We start from the raw sequence: 21,359 nt of genomic DNA, 5'->3' as shown, positions 1-21,359 counted from the left end.
CCGTGAATGCTAGGTGAGATGGAGTGAATGAATGCACCAACTGGGTGTGAGGACAGACGGACAATTGATACACATTTAAGTGCACTACACACACACGCTAGTTCTCTGTTTGCACGTGCTGATAGATCCACCTAGTATCTGAGCAACTCACAATATTTTTTCATTTGCTTCTCATCCAACACCCCGTAACAAAGGGCAGTAGGATCCTCCTTTTACAAACTGAAGCAGAGATGGACTATCCCAGATCCATTGATTACAATGGAAATTAGGATCCCAAATATCTTTGTGGACCTCAGCCTAAGTGACATGACCAAGGTCACATTGGTAGCAGAGGGAGCTGAACTCAGCAGTCTCAAGTCCCACTCCAGAGCCCCTTAATCACTGGACTTTCCCATTGTCCCACATTCCAGCCTCTCTAAAAGCCAGTTTAAATTAACCCTGTAGAACTATCTCATGGAGACAGCCCCCTAAATTGTACCATCCTGATTCTCCAGCAGATTTCATACCAGAAATGCACAAGTGCAAACAGAATCCACTTTGGGAACAGAAACACCCCCCATTCCCCTCTGCTCATTCCTTGCCTTGGCTGCAGCAGAAAGGGATATTATAATCCCTGAACTGAAGGACCTGTTACTGCTATATGGGGAACATGCGAGTAGAATAAGGGTGAGAGGGACCTGTTGGCTTCATGCAAGAACAAGCCCTAGCAGCTCCTAAGGCAAATGCTGAAGAAGTAGGCAGGGGAAATCTCTGTCTCTCTGCAAAAGCTTTCACTGCCATGGCAGATGCAGTGCAAAATCCCTAGATCTGCACCAGCACACTATTCACATGTCACCCTGCAAAGACCTTGCCCCTCCTAACAAGCACTGGCTGGGATTTGAGGGGTCCCACTTCACCAGTTCATCTGCTCTTGCCCCATCTCCTGTTCTCAGTGATGGTCACTGGCTGCCTGCAATCAAACATGCCCTGGTGTGACCCTCTGTATCACACAAAGCCAAAGATGATGCCAGACAATTTTTTTAACCAAAAAAAGGCCTGGAGGGGGCACAAAAAGGGAAACAGATCTCAGCAGGGGGCATGGGAAAGGGACAGCCATGGAGCAGGGCAAACTCTAACCATTACAAAATGCAACTTGGGTCTCCTGTCTTCTGGTGTTGCCAGATGTTCTGTGGGGACACCTCAGGGCTGGGAATGTTTTAACGCAGCCAGAGAATGAGACCATCACACCCAGACTCATCCTGGCTTCTGCTTTAGTGTATGAGGAAAACATCAGCACCAAAGAAAGCTCTGAACCAGCCCAGTCCCCTCCTAAGAAGAGACTGATGCTGGTATGATGTGGTGGTTGCTCCTGAGGTACCTTTTTCACATAAGGCTGAATCCAACTCCATTACCATCAGTGGAAAGACTCCCTTGGACTTCAGTGGGCTTCAGATCAGACCTACAAAGCCTGGGTGACCTGGTTGCTCTGGGGCTTGTTACAAAGCCCCGTTGGGTTTCTAGCCAGATACAGAAAAAGCAGAGGGTCTGTATCTGGCAGTCACACCCATCAGGGGTGGGGAGCACCTGCAGCCATCTGATCAGCACCCACAGGAAAGTCACTGGTAACAATCAAACATAAGCTCCACAGGAGACATCTCTTTCCTCAGGGAGGCTCCAGCAGGCAGCTGTCTCTAGTCAGCTCCTGACCACAGTGAGAACTAGAGATCTAGATTCCTTCCAAGCCAGCTCCTATGTCAGCTGGGAAATCCCCATTTTAACCCTTCCCTCCAAGCCTCACCCCTTCTGCAGGTGCATCAGGGTGGGGGATAATTAAGCCCCAGCAGCTTGTTAAGTGCTTTACTGGCCAGTGTGGGGTTTGCACACTCCGTCACAGCCCATTCCGACCCCACTGAAGTCAATGGGAGTTTTGCAGTTGACTCCAATTGCACTAGTGTTAGGCCTATAAAGCGGGTGAAATTCCTTAGTAAGATTCGATACGCTCTTCACACTAGCCTTGCTCAGGCACAGCTGTCTGAACATGGAGTTGTACAGGGGAGAATCATCCAGAATATGTTAGGGTCAAATTCCACCTGGAGTTACCCCCTGTGCAGTTCCTTAGGCTTCTGCAGGAACAATCCTGAGCTGGCAGGAAGATCCTGGGTCTTGTCTGTGAGTACATTTTGTGGTTCACTATAGCTGCATGGATGTAACTGAAGGCAGAAATTGTCCCTTATGACCCAGCAATCTATTAGCTCCATCCTAGTTCTGTAGGAGAGGAATTACCATATGAACTAATCCAGATTTAGCAGGACAAACTAGTGCATGGCCTGCTCCAATCACTATGAACACAAAGAGTGAAAAAGCCAGTTCATGGCTCCTGAAATAAGCAGCCCTGAGTAGGGAGGGAAACAAATATTTTCTTCTTCAGAGAGCAGAAACATTTTATATTCAGAAGCAAGATGCACTTCACATTCCCCAAAGAACAATGAGAGATAAGGAGCGTTTGGAAACAGGGGGTGACACCTTCACTGAGCTCTCATTACTACTTACTCCAAGCACCTGGAGGCAGACATCGAGCTGGCCTATCACAATCAAATCTTCACATACATGGGGGGCTCATGTTTTACATCCAAAAACTTCTCCAAGATTCCTGGGCCTGCCCCTAAAGCATCTCACCCCTCTACATTACTTTCAAGATCTTCCAAAATCTTGTATAAAACTATTGTAGGAGAACACTGTACATGTGTTCACAGAGAGTGTAATGGATCTTCATCTATAGTTACAGTGTGTTGACTTTCTGAAAAAGCCAGGAGCACCCAAAGAAGTTAAAAAAAAAACCCATTGTTGCCCACACAAACTGCTGAAAGTGTTGACTGTAATGGATAAGAGCCAGGAAACATGAAAAAATGTCTGGCAAACCCCTCTGAGAGCTCCCTTAGCAATGGAGAATGAGAGAATTCTTGTGCATTAGCACGTGCAATGACAAGAAACACAAACTTTGAAGTGGAAAATTATTTCTTGATTCATGATCTTTATTGGATTCCAGCAAAAAGGTACATCTGGGATAAATAAGTGTTGGAGAGGGATACAGACAATACTGACTGAATAGCTGTGCAACTGTGTAAAACTATGAACACTTTGTAAAGACACAACATTGACTGAGCTATTGGAACAGATGACAATTCCCCTCTAGATCCAAAGATGGTTCCTGAGTTTCCCTGCTGCGTTCACAGAGACTGAAAAGGGAGGTTGCCAGACTCCTCCATGTCATGATCCCACATCTCTCCCTCCCCTAGGTCCTGGCCCCCTTCCTGCTGCCTTTCCCCCCTCCAAGGTCAGACCAACCACGGAGCAAATCCAGCTCCTACTCCTGAGTCTCTCACCCTCATGCAGGAGGGTTGGCCTTGACAATCTCTACCTAGCTCCCAGCCACAGATGCTGAAATAAGCTGCTGTAGTCACGGGGGGGTGGCAGAGGTCTCCCTCCCTGGCTGCTTTCCTAGCAAGTGGCAGGGCAACCAAGCCAGAGCCACCTTGGTGCAATGGGTCCCACTCCTCAACCTACCACAGTCATACTCAGACTGTAGCTCACAAGCCGCTAGTGGCCCTTAATGTGTCTCCTGCAGCTCTTTGCAGCACATGATATTAAAGCACTGTGTGATTTAATTATTAACCAATTGAGGTTATTAACCAGTCAGGATGATTTTAGTGTGTTATGAACCAATTAAGTTATCAACTTGCACTACGTTATTAACTTATTTGCTGTGAGAATATATATATATGTAATAAAAATAAAAATGAAATATTTCCCATCATACTGTTTAAATATGACTAGATAGTGCTATAGTAAATGAAACAATGAATTCACACTACTGTGGGGTTTTTGGGGGGTAATGTTGATCACTAATTTGGCTCCTGAACCACTGAGGTCTGAGCATCACTGACCTACCATATGAACAAATCAGGTTTTATCTTTTTCACAGCATACAGCTCTGGGTGTGTTTCTTCATTTACCTCGAGACAGCCCATCCTGTGGGGAAAAGCAAGCAAGAAAAGAAGTGTTAATTCTCCATGCAGACACGATCAATTGTTCTCCATGTCCACTGAAGGTTGGACAAGAAGCAATTTATCTGCAGCAAGGGAGATTTAGGTTGGCTAGTAGGAAAACTTTCCAGCTAGAAGGACATTTAAACTCTGGAATAAGCTTCCAAGGGAGGCTGTGGAATTCTCATCCCTGGAGGTTTTTAAGAACAGGTTGGACACACACCTGTCAGGGAGGGTCTAGGTTTAATTGGTCCTGCCTCAGTGTGGTGGGCGGGACTCGATATCCTCTTGGGTCCCTTCCAGCCTTACCGTTCTGTTGCCTGACAATCCATCTGAGGCTGAGTGCACTGCACACCATTGGGTTCTTTATGAGTCCTACTTCTTGCAGTAGCGCCTAGCATGCTGAGCAACATTTTCAAAGTTATTTCAGGGGCAGTCGGGCCAAGCCAGAGCAGCACGGTGACACCGCACACTGAGTCGCAAAAGCACTGGCTCAAATTTGTCGTGGCCCAGCCTGAGTGGCGCTGTGAGCCGGTGGTCACCCAGGAGCCAGTGACGGGTTAATCTGGCCCTGAGCAGAGGTCCACTACATTACCCAGAATCTTCCGCCTCAGCCATACATGAGCATCAATCTCTCTCACCGACATATATTGTCTGTCAGAGATTGAGGTTAATGCGCATGTGTGGCTGATCCCATATGAGTCTGCATATGTAGCTGCAGGGGATAACATGATTAAATTGGGAGTCGGGAGTTTTTTGTTTGTAAGTGGGAGTCTCCCTGACATGCCGGGAGACTTGGTTAGTATGGTGCCAACAGTCCCAGTGATGGGCCAGCATCCCATTGCGCTGGGTGCTGCACGAACACAGAACACAAAGATGGTCCCAGCCCAAAGAGCTCACAATCCCAGCTGTCCGCCAGAGCCCACAGGACCTGTGTCACTGTCACTGCCCTGCCTGCTGATCTCACTGCCAGCAGGTGCTTTTCACTTGGAGGGTGGGGGACGGCGGAGAAGCGCTGATGCAGTCTGAAGCCTGGCCGGTCCCCCCACACTCCACGCATGCCGTGAGCTGTGGGCAGGGACAGTAATGTCCTTTCTGCACATGAAGGGCTGGATTGTGCAGCCTATACTCAGGATGGTGAGCATTTATTGGTACGAACAGTCCCACTGATTGCTATGGGGCTACTCAGTGCCCACAGGGAGCAGGGGCGGCAAAATTCAGCTCACAGCATCTCCATGGAAGCAACATGATCTCAGCTCTCCTTGCTGCACGGGCTTCTCACGTCCCCTCCCCGCAGGCTTCAGTAACACAGCTCTTGCAGGGGGTGAGTTTGCAGCAGCTGTTGTGATGCTGCAGACTTGGCTTGAAACTACTGAAATGCAGGCGGGGACCTCAAAATCCAGCCCGGCTGCAGGAAGACATCAATCTGTCACTTACTCTTGTGTTCCTTCACTGCCAGTTCAGGAGAATGGGGTTTCTTTGTTTACAGTAAACATGGGCGAGCGGAGCCAGTGCTGTGCTGTTCTAAGGTAAGGGACATGCTAGTGTAACCCACCCTTGCCTGGTGTGGCTCTGTGTCCCCCTCTAGTGGCTGAATCACGTACAGAGTTATGAATCAGCTACAAGCTCGGCTGCCGTGGCTCAGCAGTAGAGGGTTGTGCTCTAGGATACTGAGTTCACAGGTCTCAGCTCACTGCCAGTGACCCACCCAGGTATGTCCCATTACAATTGCCCTGGGGCATTTGTAACAAGCCAGAAAAAAATAGACTGAGAAAATCACTTATTCCCAAACTGACACTCATTTAAAAAGCAAAATTGGAAAATCAAAATTATTCTGAAGCTGCCTTGAGGTGTCTCTGAAGGGGACCATTTATAACACCCCAGAAACAAAGCCTTGTCTATGGGATCTCTAGGACTGTGCATGGAACTGGACATTTTAAAAAAGCTTTGTTATCCCCACAGAACTTGCTTCTATTCTCTTCCATCTGCTTTTCATCTTCCCTAGTCTTGTTTTCTCTCTCTGACTGGTTTAAACAGTTTTCCTTTTCCCCTTGAGGCTTGTGGCCTAGACACTTTATAGTACTCAGGCCTGGTCTATACTGCCGGATGAAATTTGGCGGCAGTCAATGAGAGTTATGCAAGCTACGTAGAGTAGCTTGCGTAACTCCCGTCAACTTCGTAACTTCCATTTAATGAGCCGTCTCCACTGCACTGTGCCGCCGGGAAATGTGTACCCGTCGATGCAGCACTACACTTTTTTTGGAGGTGGTTTTAGTAGATTAACTTCTGGATCGACTGAGTAGGTCTTCGCTTCCGCTCAGTCGATCCGGATCGGTTGAGCTGATGGCAGTGAATTTGCCACCGTCAGTGTAGACATACCCTCAGGCAGCACAGCTGCAGTGCTGCCGCTGTAGCACTGTAATGGACACTTTCTACCGTGATGGATGGGGTTTTTCCATCATTGTAGTAAATCCATCTCCTGGTAGCTAGGTCAATGGAAGAATTCTGTACTGGGGCTCAAGTTTGCTTAACTACGTCTCTCAAGGATGTGATTTTTTTCTCACACCTGAGCAATGTAGGTAGGTTGACCTAAGTTTTAGGTGTAGGCCAGGTCTCACTGCTAGCTGTACATTTAAAATATTTGGCTAGGTGTTTGTGTGGGTTATGAAGGGTACTTTGTGTTATTTCACTTTTCTTTGTTTCTTTTGTCTGTCTGTTAGTCTTTGTCGCAGGAGCAACTGTGGTAGTGGTTGTAAATTATCTGAGTAAAGGAAGTTCCATTAATTAAACCATGAAAGACCCCAGATTTCTGTTTTCAATCTTTCCTACTGAATAAAATAACTGGCAGTTCCAATATAACAAAATACTGCCTTTAGTATGCACTGAAAGCCACTATATTATTCAACTTTCCAAAAAGCAAAACGCAACCTATCACCAAAGCAGTGGGAAAAGAATTACAGTTGGTTCTTGGGCTAGGGGGCATGGAAAGAAACACTGTGATTCAAGTAAAAAGACCTTAATCATGACACTGAGTTAACACAAACAAATTAAAGGGATCCAGCAGTAACTTACTGAAAGTTCTGGAGTTTATAGCCTAGAATCCTCAATCCCGTACACAGGTATCTTGCTCTTGGATTTTCCGCAATAAGATCAGCTAGGAAATCATAACTCCACAATCTGCAGGAAACAAATATGTGCCAAGAGGAAACAATGCTTATTTTTACTCCATTCACTGCTGTCGGTGTCTAAAAGGAGAATCTTTACCCAGACATGCACAGATAAATCAGAATGCTACCATTGGCAAGTCAGGCCCCTGAGGGAATTCCTTTCCATGTGCACCTGTTGTGTCAGCTACTGTGTATTCCACATGCAAACGTCCAGCTGAATTTAAGGGGAAAGGTGAACCTTGTGGGTCCATTTCAAATGGGTTTGAGAGTTCTAGCAATATGCTGTAATGAGCTGCTGTTTCACCACGGGATACTTCCATCCTCTAGAACAGTGGTTCCCCAACATTTTCCCTGCATGACCCCATTTTCAGATGTGTTGTTTCCCACTACCCCAGACAGCATGGAAGTTGGAGGTGTCCTCCCTGCAGTGTGACCTCACATGCAGTGTACATGCAAGGTCACGCCGCAAGAAGGATGCCATTTTGCTTTAAAAACAGAGTCTTCTGGGCTGCATAATCTCACACACATACGGTGCGTGGGACGTCATGCTGCATGGAGGGCACCATTTTATAGAGCAAAATAGCATCCTCCGTGCAACATGACTTCGTGCATATGGTGTGTGTGAGGTCATGCCGGTGCGGAGGAGGCCATTTTACAAAATGCATGTTCTGGGATTGCCATGGCCCCATCTGCTGATGGAGTGACCCCACTTGGGGTCCCGACCCACAGTTTGGGAACTGCTACTCTAGAACGAGCTGGAGTGAAAGGAGTGACTCATGGGTGATATACATGGGCACCTAATATGCCTTGAATATATTAGAAATTATTAATAACTATGATCACATCTCATTTCCAAACCAAGACTCGAAGAATGTTTTCCCCATCTTAACACAAACTTGCTGACAGTTACCTCAGTTTACTCCCCAAAAGAGTGCCTAATTCTAACTCCACCTGTAAACCAGTACAAAGGAAGGCCGATATTCCATTTTCAAGGTGTCAGACATGTTGTCTATAGAAACCCAGATAGGCTGAAACTAGAATCTAAACTCTCCCAGGGATAAAACGGGAAAGTTTAGATAAATTTCCTTCACTTTGCCTAAGTTTGTAAATACCTTTGTCAATTTCTTTAAATTAATGTAAATCAACTGAGGAACACAGAAAACATTTGATAAATTGATGAATGAGATTACTTTTTCTGTCCAGCCAAAGATTAAAAATGGGAAATATAGGAAAGAGCATGTAGAGAATGACATATTAACTCATGGGAAAAAAATAAATCATAGTGAAGCTAGATCAGAGATAAGATTGGACATTGTAAATTTAAACTGGCTAGTTCCACTGCTTGATCTATTTGAACAGAAGGTTCCATAAATCAAACTTCCTGAAACACTAAGAATCCAAAATGCATTTTTTCACCTCAAATTACAAACTGCACTTTTGTCTGCTTTTATTAATCTGATACAGTCCCCCTCTACAGGTGGATAATCTGTTTTATTCCTTTTTTTTTTTTTCCGTCTTTTATCCCACTGTAAGCCCCAAAGGATACGAAATAAAATGTATCAGATATAATAGAGAATATACAAAACATGTCTATTCTATTCAGAGGAACTGTAAAAGATGTTGTTTGTTTTCTTTTTGAATGGTTGTTGCACTCTGAAATACTGTTATGAAACCACTCTGAAATACGGGTATGAATATTACAGCACAAGAAACAAAATATTGACAGGAATTAGCCCCTGACGTGTGTGTAGCTTTGGAATATTATCGGAACTGCTTAATGGGGGAGTTTTCATTAACAGTGTGGGTCAATACAGAAAATGATCTTTGAAATTAATGAAACTTAAATATCCTCTGATGAGCAAAAAATCATTGACGTTATTACACACCATCACCATCTACTGGGCATGAATAGAAATACCTGAGAAACTGGAGCAGCAGAAATCTGACGTCTATTGCCAAGTGTCCAACTGGAAGACAAGAGTGCAGCCCATGCCAATGATCCCTGAAAGGCTATAAAACCTAAGGAGCACTTCAGAGGCTGCTTGATCCATTAAGCTGTGATCAGATCTTCATGATGCTTCTGACCAGGTACCATGGATAGCACTCCCCTCCTCCAAGATTTACAGGGCCTAAGAAGAGATTGCAGGTCTCTTTGCTTTATTTAAACTAAGGAGACCACTACACTTTCAGCTTGTTGTGGGTTTTGCATATCCACGTCAGCTGATAGGCAATGCCAGTATGATCTGTGAGTGCAACAGGTAACACTGCTTTGTTATCCTGCCATCAAGTTAATGTCGCCTTGTTTATTTGTGGCCACACAATGACAGCACGCTCGGCATTGAGATCAGACAGCCAACGATTCATTGCTCTCACTCCACTGTTCTTTATGCATTCTGGGATTTTTCAATGCTCTGTGCCATGGGATTTCTACTGGAAGACAATGGAATTGTGGGGCTTGGAGACAAACTGAATAATTCCCATAATTCCTCCTGTTTCATCCCAGCGTCATCCGTGTTTCTGTGAGCCATTTTCAAATCAAGTGCTGCCAGGCAGCCTGGAGGAAACATTGACACACTCTGTGGTCCTCAGCGTGATTGATATAAACAGGCTGCTGAAAACATATCTACAGTCATGCAATGTCTTCAGAACCTGGCTCTGTCCTCACAGGCACTCGGTGAGGAGACTTGGAGGAGAAGTTTGCTGTAAGCCACCTTTCTGCTCCCTGATCCTGGGGCAGGTTGGAGCCTAAAGAGCCTCTGGTCTAACTACCAGGAACCTCAGGGCTGCCCTAAGTTACCCCAACTGCTGTGCTGGCCCCTTGCACTCTGCCCCACCCCTCCTATCCCTAACATATGCCTCCCTGCCTCTGTACATGCACTACCCTGAGGAAGGGAGACAGAGTTGGCTATACCAGCTTTGCATCACCTGAGGATTACCCTGAGTCAGGAGGATCCTTGGCTGCCCCTTTAGGGCAGCTGCCCAGCCACTTTCCCTGCTCAACAGAGGCTGAGGCCTGGGCCCACCATGTTGTTCAGTTGTTTAACTAGTAAAATACAACCAGTGAACACATCAGTGGCACTCTGTTCTTTGCCTGGGGAGCAGGGCTGGTCCATGGCTGGTGGATGCACTGTAGGATACCGTGATCCTGGTATTAAGAGTAACTCACAGCATTGCAATGACAACAGGCACAAACTTTACTTACCCTAGTTTCTGCAGTTTACAGTTTGGATGTTTCAGCCCCTCACACAGCAGCTGCACTCCTGAATCCCCCAGTGTGTGCCCCCCTATTTCTAGTTCTGTCAGGGACTGGTTGGTGCTGAGAGCAGAGGCAAGATCTCCACAACAAGCTGCTGTGAGCTCACACAGAGACAACCTGCAGGAGACAGACATTTACAGACAGTAGAAGGACTACTTATTTATGCCCCATTCTTTGCATTTCCCCTCCTTGTTCCCTCTAACGCAGTGTTCCCCAAACATTTTTGGTTCATGCTCCCTCAGGAGCCGGAGCTGCAGACAGAGCCGGAGTTGGGGCCAGTACCAGGAGCAGAACCGAAGCTGGGGCCAGGAGCTGGGGGCCCAGGCCAGGGCCAGGCTGTGGCCAGAACTGGAGCTGGGCCATGGTCAGGGCCGGGAGCTGCGGCCAGGAGAGGGCCGGGAGCTGGGGACCAGGGTCAAGGTCAGGGCCGTGGTCAGAGCTAGAAGCAAGGCCGCGGCTGGGAGTGCGGCCTCAGCTGGAGCTGGGAGTAGGGCCAGGAACAGGGCTGCGGTAAGGGCCAGGAGCCACAGCCAGGAGTCAGGCTCAGAGCTGAGAGGCCAGGGATGGAGCTGCTTGTACTTGATTTTGAGAAATCAATTCAGACTCCCTTACACAACTGGGGAGAAGGTGAAAATAGGTCTGGAGGTGTCTAAATTAGTCAAAGAAATTCAGAGTGTGAGGGACTAACTGAGGGCAGCAGAGTCACATAGGCCCAGGGACTTTCCTAGTTGGACTATTGCAATATCCTCTGTTTCTGTCAGGAGCCATGTTCTGTCATTTGCTCTCTGTGTGTTACACTTGGAGAAAACGCTTTTCATCTGTGTGCAATGAGTAGTGGGGGAATAGGAGTAGTAGCACAGGCCCTTTCCATTATACCCCCCACCCCAGATGCACCAGTTTGAACTCAGATCACTGATTAGTTATTTCCGTTGTGTGAGAAATATCTCCATGGTGGCGGCAGCAGGGTTGTATCTCTCAGTGCTAGGACCATGTTTCTACCCCACATGCTTCCCACGTTGCCTCCCCAGCCAGGCTCCCACTAATAGATTTCTTGAAGGGTTTGAGTTTCTCAGCTGCGCTGGTGCTCCAGGTTTGCCCGGAAGTTCTGTTTGAGAGTACGTGAAGAGGTCACGTCTGTTCTGGGGGACGCATAGTGATATTTATTTTATTCGCTCATTTATTTTTTCCAGCTAGTTCTGAAGAACTGTGGTATTTTTTTCTGTCGAGTCTATGTAGGAGAAAAGGCGCCAGTGTCAGTTCTGGGGATGCTGTGGTTCGAAGGGGAGGGACATGGCAGCCATGTTACATTTATGTCAAGCCCCAGAGAAGAGACCTGGGGAAATAACTTGCTCCTGAATTGTTATTAATCTACAAAGCTAAAATTTAAAAATCTAAATAACTGAGGGCTTCCCGTGGACTTTCCTTCTTCCTTTCCACCCCCGCCCCCTTTTTCTCCCCGTTTCCTTGTCTAGTTGTTAGGTTTTGCCCCAAGGTTTGTTCTTGTGATGATGGTAAAGAATTTGAATGGAGAAGGGTTATTCTAATCATATTGTGAAAGTCTCTCATAATTGTGTTCTCATTCATGCTTAGTGAATTAAATAACCCAAGTACGTACGTTAACAAAGACTGCATTTACAGTGCATGAAGTGTTGCTGCGTGATCCAACTTCTTAACTATTAAATATGACAACTCTACCCAACAGTGGGTCTCTTTCCCACTCCTTGGGAAGATAGCAGGTGTTTTTCCAGGAGCATTCCTAGAAGGGCTGTGATCCTAGTAGAAAGAGCTGAAGTCACAATAGTACAGTGTTAACAGGCACAGACTAAAAGAAACCAGCTGTTACTTACTTCATGGTCTGCAGTTTGCAGTTGGGATGTTTCAGTCCCTCACACAGCAGCTGCACTGCTGAATCCCCCAGTTTGTTGTACACCAAGTCTAGCTCTCTTAGGGTCTGGCTGGTACTGAGGACAGAGGAGAGCGCCCTACAACAACCAGCCGTGAGATTGCAGCAGTTCAAACTGTAGGAGACAGAAAAACAGCAAGGAAGATGATCACTTGTTTCCTCCCTCTTGGTTGAGATTCTCTCATGGATGTCGGTGTCCATCTGGACTGGGACTGTTCATTCAGAAGAGATCAGTCACAGAGCTGTAGTAGGAGGCTGTGGGACTGTCAGCATGAAAGCCCCCCGTGTGGGTTCCTTTGTGCGTGCCCCTGCTCTGTCAGTCACCCCCGGCTCCACAAGGGAATGTTCAGCTTAGCTGAAGGGAGGGGAGCAGTGTGGGGTGGGAAGGCATTTGCAATGGGCTGGAGAATCCTAACACCAGACACCGAGGAAGAGTGCAAACCCTTTCCCACTGCTGGTATTCTGCTTCTTTTCTGCTTACACAAATGAACTCTGAAGCTGCTGTATGAGCTCCCCTGCCTTCCTCAAACCATTCCCCAGTACCTAAAACTATGAGCCATGCCTGTGGAGGCCCAAACCCTTCCAAACTGGAAGACAAGTTACATTATTTCTCTCCCAGTCAAACTCCCACCTACTCATATTGCTGATGACAGAATCCCTGCCCACCCTTGCCCCTCTCCCCCCAGCCCATATGCTTAGCACAGCTGGGATCCCTGCTCCCAGAGAGACCTTCTGGGTGTTTGAGAAATGACCTTCCTACCCCTCCTGTATCAGACCCACTTACAAAGGTGAGAAGTAGGGTTTACAATGGGTGTAAAATGAAGGGACTCACAGTTACTGTTTCATACCTGGGCTTAGAGACCAAGTAAGTTAGAATGCATTACTGGGATATCTTGAGAGGAGACACTCAGTTGAGAAATTTGAGCCACAACTTTCCTCACCAGTGAAACGGAGGTAACAACTAGAGGTGGACAAAGTTTTTTGAGTGAATAGTTTATTCACCAAAAAATGCAGTTTTGGTCATCCCAAAACTATTCATGAATTTTGGCACAGATTTGCTGAACACTTTTGGCCAAAAACATTTTTCAGGGCTAGTGAAGTGAAGGAGGAACTAGTGGTTCCCTTATCGCCTTTAGCCCAGTGGTTAGGGCACTCACCTGGGATATGGGAGACTCTTATTTGAATCCCCAATCTGGAGCCAGGATTAGAATCCAGGTCTCCCACCTCACTGCCCTAACCACCAGGCCATGTTGGCAATCTCTCACAAAGGTGGGGAACTGAGTAAAAAGACTTCTGCCCCAAATACTGGGGGGTATGCATTTTAATTATTTGCACAGTTTTCAGTCATTGTTGCTGTGTGTTCCAACTTCCTTTAGTAAAAGTTTGCTTTGTTTATACACAGACTCAAGTCTTGCGCGTGGGGAAATATTCCCCTAGAAAGGGCGCCCAGTGGAGGTACACAGTTGTCCCAGATTTCTGTGTGTGAGCTTGAGCCAGTTTCATTTTGTAATTTTAAGCAGAATTCCTAGATAATGAAGCCAGCCGTTGTTGCCGCTGATAGCATCTGGCAGAAGGGGGATGTCTCTGCTCCAGCAGCACAAAGAGACCAGAAAGCTCTTCTAACCAGCCAGTTGAGGATTCCCACTCTGTAGAGGAAGTCACAGAGCTGGCATTACACCACTCCTCACATCCTCCTTGGTATTGGGGGGGAGGGGGGATGAAACAGGCAGAGCGTTGCGGTACTTCAGCAATCCCCAGCTCGTGTATTGGCACATTACAGCCAAACTCCAGGTGGGAAGAATGACATTACACCAGGCTCATGAGCCCCGCCCATTAGTTGGCCTGATACTCCCTCCACCAGCGCAGGATTGATCCCTAAAATACACTTCCCAGTGAGTTGCCTAGTTTAGCGTGACAGTGTCCCAAGTGATGGAGGTGGGCTAGTCAATGAGCTAGTCATTGTCTCAGCAGATCTGTCAGAGCAGCACAGCAGTGAGGCAGACCCCCATCAGATGCGTATCTTCCCTCTCCCTTCCCACATCCCACTCCATCAGGTAATTACTCGTTCCCCACCCTCTTCCAACCTGTGAGGGAGAGAAGGGGCAGCTACCACTAGGGAGAGGAGCCACCACCAATATAGGACTCTCTGCAGGCAGAATTAGAAGGCCTTGCTTTAGGACTGGTGGAGATAAGTGGGGAGAGAAGCCACTCAGCCCACTAGGCAAAGGATCTGATGTTCTTGGAAGAGAATGGGGGTCCCTCCGTTAGAGGTTGGCAATATTAACCTCAAACTTCCACTGATGGAGTGAAGCCGCTGCAAAAGGAGGCTGATTTTGCCATGCACTCAGCTAGTGCTTTTGAGAGCTCAGCATCCAACATGCAGGTCTTCTGAAAATCTGAGCAGAAGTGTCACAATGGCTGCTGAAAGCCTACCACAGGCCAGGGGCAGGGATGAGCAGTGGAGCCTCTGACTTGAAAGAATAGAAATGTGTTAAAATAGAAGAGGGAAGATCCGTACCTTTGCCCAGAGGTTTTCTTTCTTTTTTTTTTTTTAATTGCAAATCCAACATTGGCATTCATTCTGGCCTGCCCTGTTTGTAAGCATACACACACACACATCCCCATTCCCAGGCTGCACTTCCCAGGGTATATCTTCAAACTGAAGGTGTCTCTCTTCTGAGAACAGCTTTAGCCTCTGGAACATCAAAGGCAAGAGTCACCGTGGCTGGAGCTGGGAGGTTAAGACTAGTCAGAAGTCCAAGTCCTCTTTTTCTCTTACTCGTTTTAAATAAAAATGTCAAGGTGTCAAAAGTAATTTAAATATCTATAAATGGGTGATAGTTAAAAGGTAAGGGTGAACTCTTTTTAATAAATGCATTTTATTAAAGGCTGTTTAAAAGAAAAAAAAACTATTTATCCCCCCAAAATTGGGGCTGTGGGGCCAGTTGTCTGGTGTGGGTCCAGCTTTATTTAAAATTTCAGACAGGGCAGGCTAATGTATGTTGTGAGCCATTGACACAAATGCTGGAGAGACAGTGAACACTCAGTTTCTCCATGTCAGTAAAGGGAATCCCAGCCACACACACTGACGGGCACTTCAGATAAAGGACACCTGTACATGCACAGAGGTGGCCAAATGTCACTTACGTCAATCTCTGTAATTTGCAGTTTGGATGTTTCAGTCCCTCACACAGCTGCTGCACTGCAGTATCTCTCAGATCCCAATTACCACACATCTCCAGCTCTGTCAGGCTCTGGTTGGTTCTGAGAACAGCAGCAAGATCCCTGCCGCAAGTGTTTTTGAGATGACACCTTTCCAACCTGCACAAGAGAGGAAATCCAGAGACGAGCTATCATCATCATGTGAACTGTGCTTGTCATAACTCTTCTGACAAGTGGCCCTGCCCACCAACCCCTCTCCCGACCAATTGGCATTGAAATTGGGCCAAAAGTTCTGTGCTAGGTGTAAGGATCTCTTTAAGACAGCCATGCTTAGCAGTCGGTTCCACCTAGTCTGACCCAACACATGAAGGTTCAGAGAGAGATAGAGACAGAGAGAGAGACTTTTGGAGAGCACAATCACACTTTGGAGATGGTCTATGCTTTGCTTCTAATAAGTAAACATCTCTCTCAGCTTTGTCTAAATCTTCATCATAAGAATCCATGCATATTGCACTCAGCCCTGTCCCAAGCCCCTTGTCCAGTGAGAAACCAGTGATGGGTAGGACTTCCTGATTCGGCCCCACTGCTTGCACTTCACCCTTGACCTATCAGCATTGAGAATAAACCCAGACACTTCAAGCCTCAAACCTCAGTCATAAACCAATGAGGAATAAGGTTTGGGGTATGACTTCTTCCTCAACACCACCCCTAACCTTTGAGTGCATCAACACTAGCATCCATACAGTACAGGTTTTCTAGAGAAGCTGACAAAGACACTGCCTCGTATGGTGATGGAGTTCTCAGGAATTATCATCCTTGAAGACTTCAGCATTCACAATGTGTCTGATCTAGTCTACCCTTTTCACCCAAGGATTGTCACAGGGAGTCTCTGGCCTACACACATTAAGATGGTTACACCCTGTACCTGATCTTCATAATGAATGTGGATGTAGGCAATAATGGTCGCCCTAACTCAGTCAGACCGTCATTTTCATAAAAGGAAGAGCAGAATTCTCCCCATCTCCAGGCAAAAGGTCTGGCTATGGGGGGCTGTCTCCAAAAGCTCCCAGACCCAAGTATATTCACAAAATAATGGTGCCGCACCAATCAAGCAAGGACTGCAGGAACCAGAAAGACATCACAGTCGCTGACTGACCATTGCCATCAAGACTTGGTTTGTAGAGCATCCTCCCCTGTATGAGGCTCAAAGAGCTCTATAGTTTCTAGTAGCTCTGGCAGGTGAAAGGGAGGGAAGAAAACCCAAATGTCATTGTTGGGAAAATCCAAGAAACAAATCTCTGCACAATTCTTCCATGCCTGCTTCTTGGCCATGGAAAAGGCCAAGAGATCCTACATCTCCTCTACCATAGTAACCACTAAACTACTCCCCACTGAACTATTCTGGACTGTCAGCCTAGAATGTCTCCTCCTTTCCAGAGCCCAGCACCCAGCCCACTGCGAGGACCTGAAAAGACCGTCCATTCCAGGTTAGCTTCTATGGCAGCAAAAGGAGGCTAATTTTCTGTACAGTTTCCTTGTGGTTTTTGGAACATATTTTCAAGAGAGCTCAGCATTGAACATCTTTTGTGTTACCGCTCTGCCTCAGCAAAAGTGAGCTTTGCTGCTAAGCCACACACCCTGCTGAGTGCTTTACATAGAGGACTCCTGGACATCCAGAGCAAGCCAAATGTTACTGACCTCAGTCTTTGCAATTTGCAGTTGGGATGTTTCAGTCCCTCACACAGCCGCCGCACTCCAGAATCTCCCAGGGGATTGTAATTCAGGTTCAGCTCTGTCAGACTCTGGTTGGTTCTGAGAACAGCAGCAAGATCCCCCCAGCCAGCACCTGTAATGTGGCCACCATTCAATCTGCAGGAGAGAAAAACGCAGAGAAGAGCAATCACAACATGAAGGGGGCTCATCAAAGTTGTTCTGACAGGCGCCCCCCCCACCAGCCCCTCAGCCTGACCATTCAGCATCAAGAACGGCCCAGACATTTCAAGCCCCAAACCTCAGCCATTGACCAATGGGAAATCCACTTGGGGGTGAAGCTTCCTCCCTAAGCACTGTCTCTAGCCACCAAATCTGACCTCTGCACAGCCTCCTCCATCACTACAGTTGTTTTGATACTCCAGTCACCCTATCGAAGAAAGAGGGGAATTCCTGACATTTGTATGAAGCAGAACAACCCTCAGTTTCTGTAGGGGTGAGTATAGCCCCCATGATATGTGGGAGGCAGGGAGAAAAGAATCTCCAAAGGGGGAGAGATTTTAAGGTTGGGGTGAAAGCTGAAGAAACACCCATACTGGATTTATGTGGAGAGAGATGCTGTGACTGGGGGGAGAGAAGGTCCCCAAGTTGAAGCAGAGATAACTCCACAAGTTTGGTAGGTTGAAAAGAAGAGAAGACATCTGAGAGGGTGAGGAGAGAGGGACCCCAAAATGGAGAATGGAAATGGGATGGGAAAGAAGGACCACAACTGGAACATAACAAGAGACCCTCCCCAGGTGTACTGAAGAAGGTAAAGACAGACTTCCTTAAATTCTAAGCTGGAGCAATGAAAGAAAGCCCTTTTCCCATCACCACCTCTTTCAGTACATCTACACAGTAGCTCGGAGGTGCTTCCAACACAGGCTGTGCTAGCTCTGCTCAAGCTAAATAAAGTAGCCACAGCAGCTGGGCAATCTGACCCCCCGGTCACATACTCAGGTAGCTATCCCAAGCCACTGCCTGTGTTGGTGTGGCCACGCTGCTATGTTTAGCGTACTACCTGAGCAGAGCTGTGCATGTCAGTCTACCCAAGCTGGGAAACACCCTCCTAATGGCCATTTAGACATACCCGTAGATGGCAGAGATAATGTTAAGATTGAATAAGGCAAAAACCCCTACAGTGAAGAGAGGGAGAGACCCTCAGAGAAGGGCAGTGAGATTGGGGAGAAGAGGAAAGACCAAGCCAGGTGAAAGAGGTTCAAGGGGAAGTTGGAGACTGGGGAGGAAGGAGGGAGAAGCGAGAGGAAACCCACAAGAAGCAGGGTGTGAGGGGAATATTGAAAAACTCAAGGAAGTGGTGGAGGTGGAAAGAGAGAAAATGACATATGGAGAGATAATTTAGGGAATGAAGAGAAGGAGGAAAAAAGTTGGTGGGTGGGGAAGACGTTTAGAAAGGGAATGGCAGAAAAGAAAAATTAAATTGGAGGGTGAACATAGACACTCAAAAGACTGAATGGAAAAGAGGAAGACAGAGAGAGAAGAAACCACCCGAGCAAAGAAAAACAGAAAAAAAAAATTGTCATAGTGTCACTGAGTTAAATTTTGATGATTTCAATAGACAGTTTGATGCCAAAACATTGTAATAAAAATACACATTCCCAGTATGTTGCCAACTCCAAGTGCTCAAAAATTGTGAGTTAGGCTTCAAAAAGTCATGACACTATTTTTTTAAAAATCATGAGATTTTTTTAAGGCAATATATTTTGGTTTCTTTTTATTTGCTGTCTGGTTTTGGAGGCTTTGGAGTCATGTTTTTAGGCTTTCTATAGCCACAAGTGCTAGGACTTAAGAGAGTCTCACATATTCACATGGCTCCAGGAACTGTGACTGTAAGGAACACACCAAAGATATCAAGAGATTTGTGATAAAGTTTGCAAGAGATGGCAACACTGAACAATATGGGTCTGAGATGCCTGGTTGGGAATGATATGAGAAGGGAAATAACTTGATTTGTGTTGACATTGGAATGTTCAGTGTAAAAAGAATGATTCCTTATCTTACAGTGACTATCTTCAAGATAGTCTGTGCACGTGGATCCCACTCGTGTGCACGCACCCTCTGTGCAGGAGTTCAGAAAATTCTTTCTAGCAGAGTCCACTGGTTTCATGCATGCACCTCATGCTCCCCCTCATGCTTCCTTTCATGCATGTACCTCATGCTCCTCCTCTCGAGGGCACAAAGGGTGGAGCTACCCTGCCCCTCAGTTCCTTTGTGGCTCAGAGTCCACATGGGACAACTCTGAGCTACGGGGATGGAGAGTTGGTCATGGGATCCACAGGCACAAAACATCTCAAAGAATCACAGTTCTTCTAAGGTAAGTAACTGTCCTTTCTTCTTCAGATCTTTGTACATGTGGATCGCACTCATGGTGATTAGCCAGCAGTGTGATTGGTCTGGAGGTGGGAGTCAGGACTTCGTCTGAATAACAACCTGAGAAGTGCCCTGCTGATCTGCATATCTGCTGTTGTTGCTGCCACCAGTGAGTAATGTTTGGCTGGACTGAAGACCATGTTACTGCTCTGTAGATTTCTATGAATAGTACTTTGTTGAAACATGCTGCCGAAGAAAACAGAGCTCTCATTAAATGTGCAGGAGGATCTAGTTTATTAAATTTGATAAACTGTACTGATACAGTCAACAATCCATTTACTGTCTCTGAGCAGAGGTCAATCTTTGACTTCACTACCATAGGCCACAGAAAGTCATCTGGGTGACTTTCTAAAATATCTTGTTCTACTCAGTAGAATAGACTTCTTCTGACACCAAGAGTATGAAGCTATGAATCCCCTGGGGACATATGAGGCCTCAGAAAAAGAAACACAGGTAAGTGTATGTATTGTTAGTGTCTGAAAGTCTGAAATGACTTTTGGGATGAATTTGGGGTGGAGTCTTAATGTTACTCTATCTGTATGAAAAAAATGCATAGGAGGGATTTAACATGGGAGCTTAAATTTCACTGACTCTACATGCTGATGTAATAAACACTGTGAATGCAGCCTTGATGAATGACGCATAGAGCAAGATAATAAAGGTTCACAGGGAGGTTCCATTAACAATTGAAGAACCAGATTTAAATCCCAGGGAAGAGGAATCTTCCTAATTGGAGGGAACATCTGATTTCAACCCTTTTAGAAAACTTGCAACTGTTTGATGTAGAAAATGGAAGAATCTGCTATTGATGGATGACGGGCCAAGTTTGTTGTCAAATGCAATTTAATGGAACTCAATGATAAGCCTGGCTGCTTTAAAGATAATAATCAAGAATGACCAGATGGAAGAATTAATCAGTTCACAATCCCCTGCCTTTGCCCAAATTGAAAATCTTTTCCATTTTGCCTTATTAGTCTTTCTGATAGAGGATTTTCAGTCTTGTAACAACTCTTTCTGGACTTCCTGTGAACATTCTCTATCGCTAGAAGTCATCCAAATATCCTCTACACAGTCAACTGTCGAGAAGTTGGGTCTGGATGAAGTATTAGGGCATTATTCTGAGAAAAGATGTCTTTCTGCATGAGGACTATCTGAACTGTCTCCTGACTGTAGAAGCAGAACAAAGAATCAGAACTGGCAATGCCATGCTGGTGATATTAGGCTCATCCAAGCCTTGTCCTGCCTCTCTTTCTGTAATACTCTGGGAATTAATAGGAAGGGAGAGAATAGATAGACAAGGTGGGCTGACCATAGGCTCCTTCCTTCCTGGAAACAAAATAGTGGGATCTTGCTGTCTTTGGTGGCATAAAGATCTATCTGAAGAAATCCCCATTCATGGAAAACAAACTGAAGGACCGTATCTTTTAATGTCCACTCATGAGATGACGTGATCTTCCTGCTTAGCTGATCTGCCAGGATATTTACACTTACCAGAAGAAGTCATACTTTGATTGTCACTTGATAGTGACTTTGATAGTGACTCTCTGTTGATATAATGCATGGCTGTGGAATAGTCCATTGACATCTGTATTGACAGGCCATTTGCAATTGAGAGAAAGGACTTGCATGCTAAACATGCCCTCAGCTCCAACACATTTATGTTGTCCACTGAATCTATTACTGACCTAATACTGTGAGTCTGAAACTGA

The 21,359-nt window shown here is 46.1% G+C and overlaps 1 protein-coding gene across 1 annotated transcript in view; it reads right to left on the bottom strand.

Moving 5' to 3' along the window:
* Nucleotides 1–3,019: 3,019 nt before the first annotated feature.
* Nucleotides 3,020–21,359, bottom strand: part of LOC137144485 (NACHT, LRR and PYD domains-containing protein 3-like) — a 42,316-nt gene continuing 23,976 nt past the window's right edge. The window contains exons 7-12 of the mRNA XM_067534844.1: nt 17,209–17,379; nt 15,496–15,669; nt 12,293–12,463; nt 10,392–10,562; nt 7,095–7,199; nt 3,020–4,008 (exon numbers count right to left, since the gene is read on the bottom strand). Coding sequence (XP_067390945.1) covers nt 3,924–4,008; nt 7,095–7,199; nt 10,392–10,562; nt 12,293–12,463; nt 15,496–15,669; nt 17,209–17,379 — 877 coding nt within the window. The 3' untranslated portion in view covers nt 3,020–3,923. The remainder of the gene's footprint in view (nt 4,009–7,094; nt 7,200–10,391; nt 10,563–12,292; nt 12,464–15,495; nt 15,670–17,208; nt 17,380–21,359) is intronic.

Source organism: Emydura macquarii, unplaced genomic scaffold (genome assembly GCF_026122565.2).
Source record: "Emydura macquarii macquarii isolate MOO-44397 ecotype Brisbane River unplaced genomic scaffold, CSIRO-AGI_Emac_v2 contig_3457, whole genome shotgun sequence".
NCBI classification, from domain to species: Eukaryota; Metazoa; Chordata; order Testudines; family Chelidae; genus Emydura; species Emydura macquarii.
This window is presented reverse-complemented; position numbering and strand designations above follow the sequence as displayed.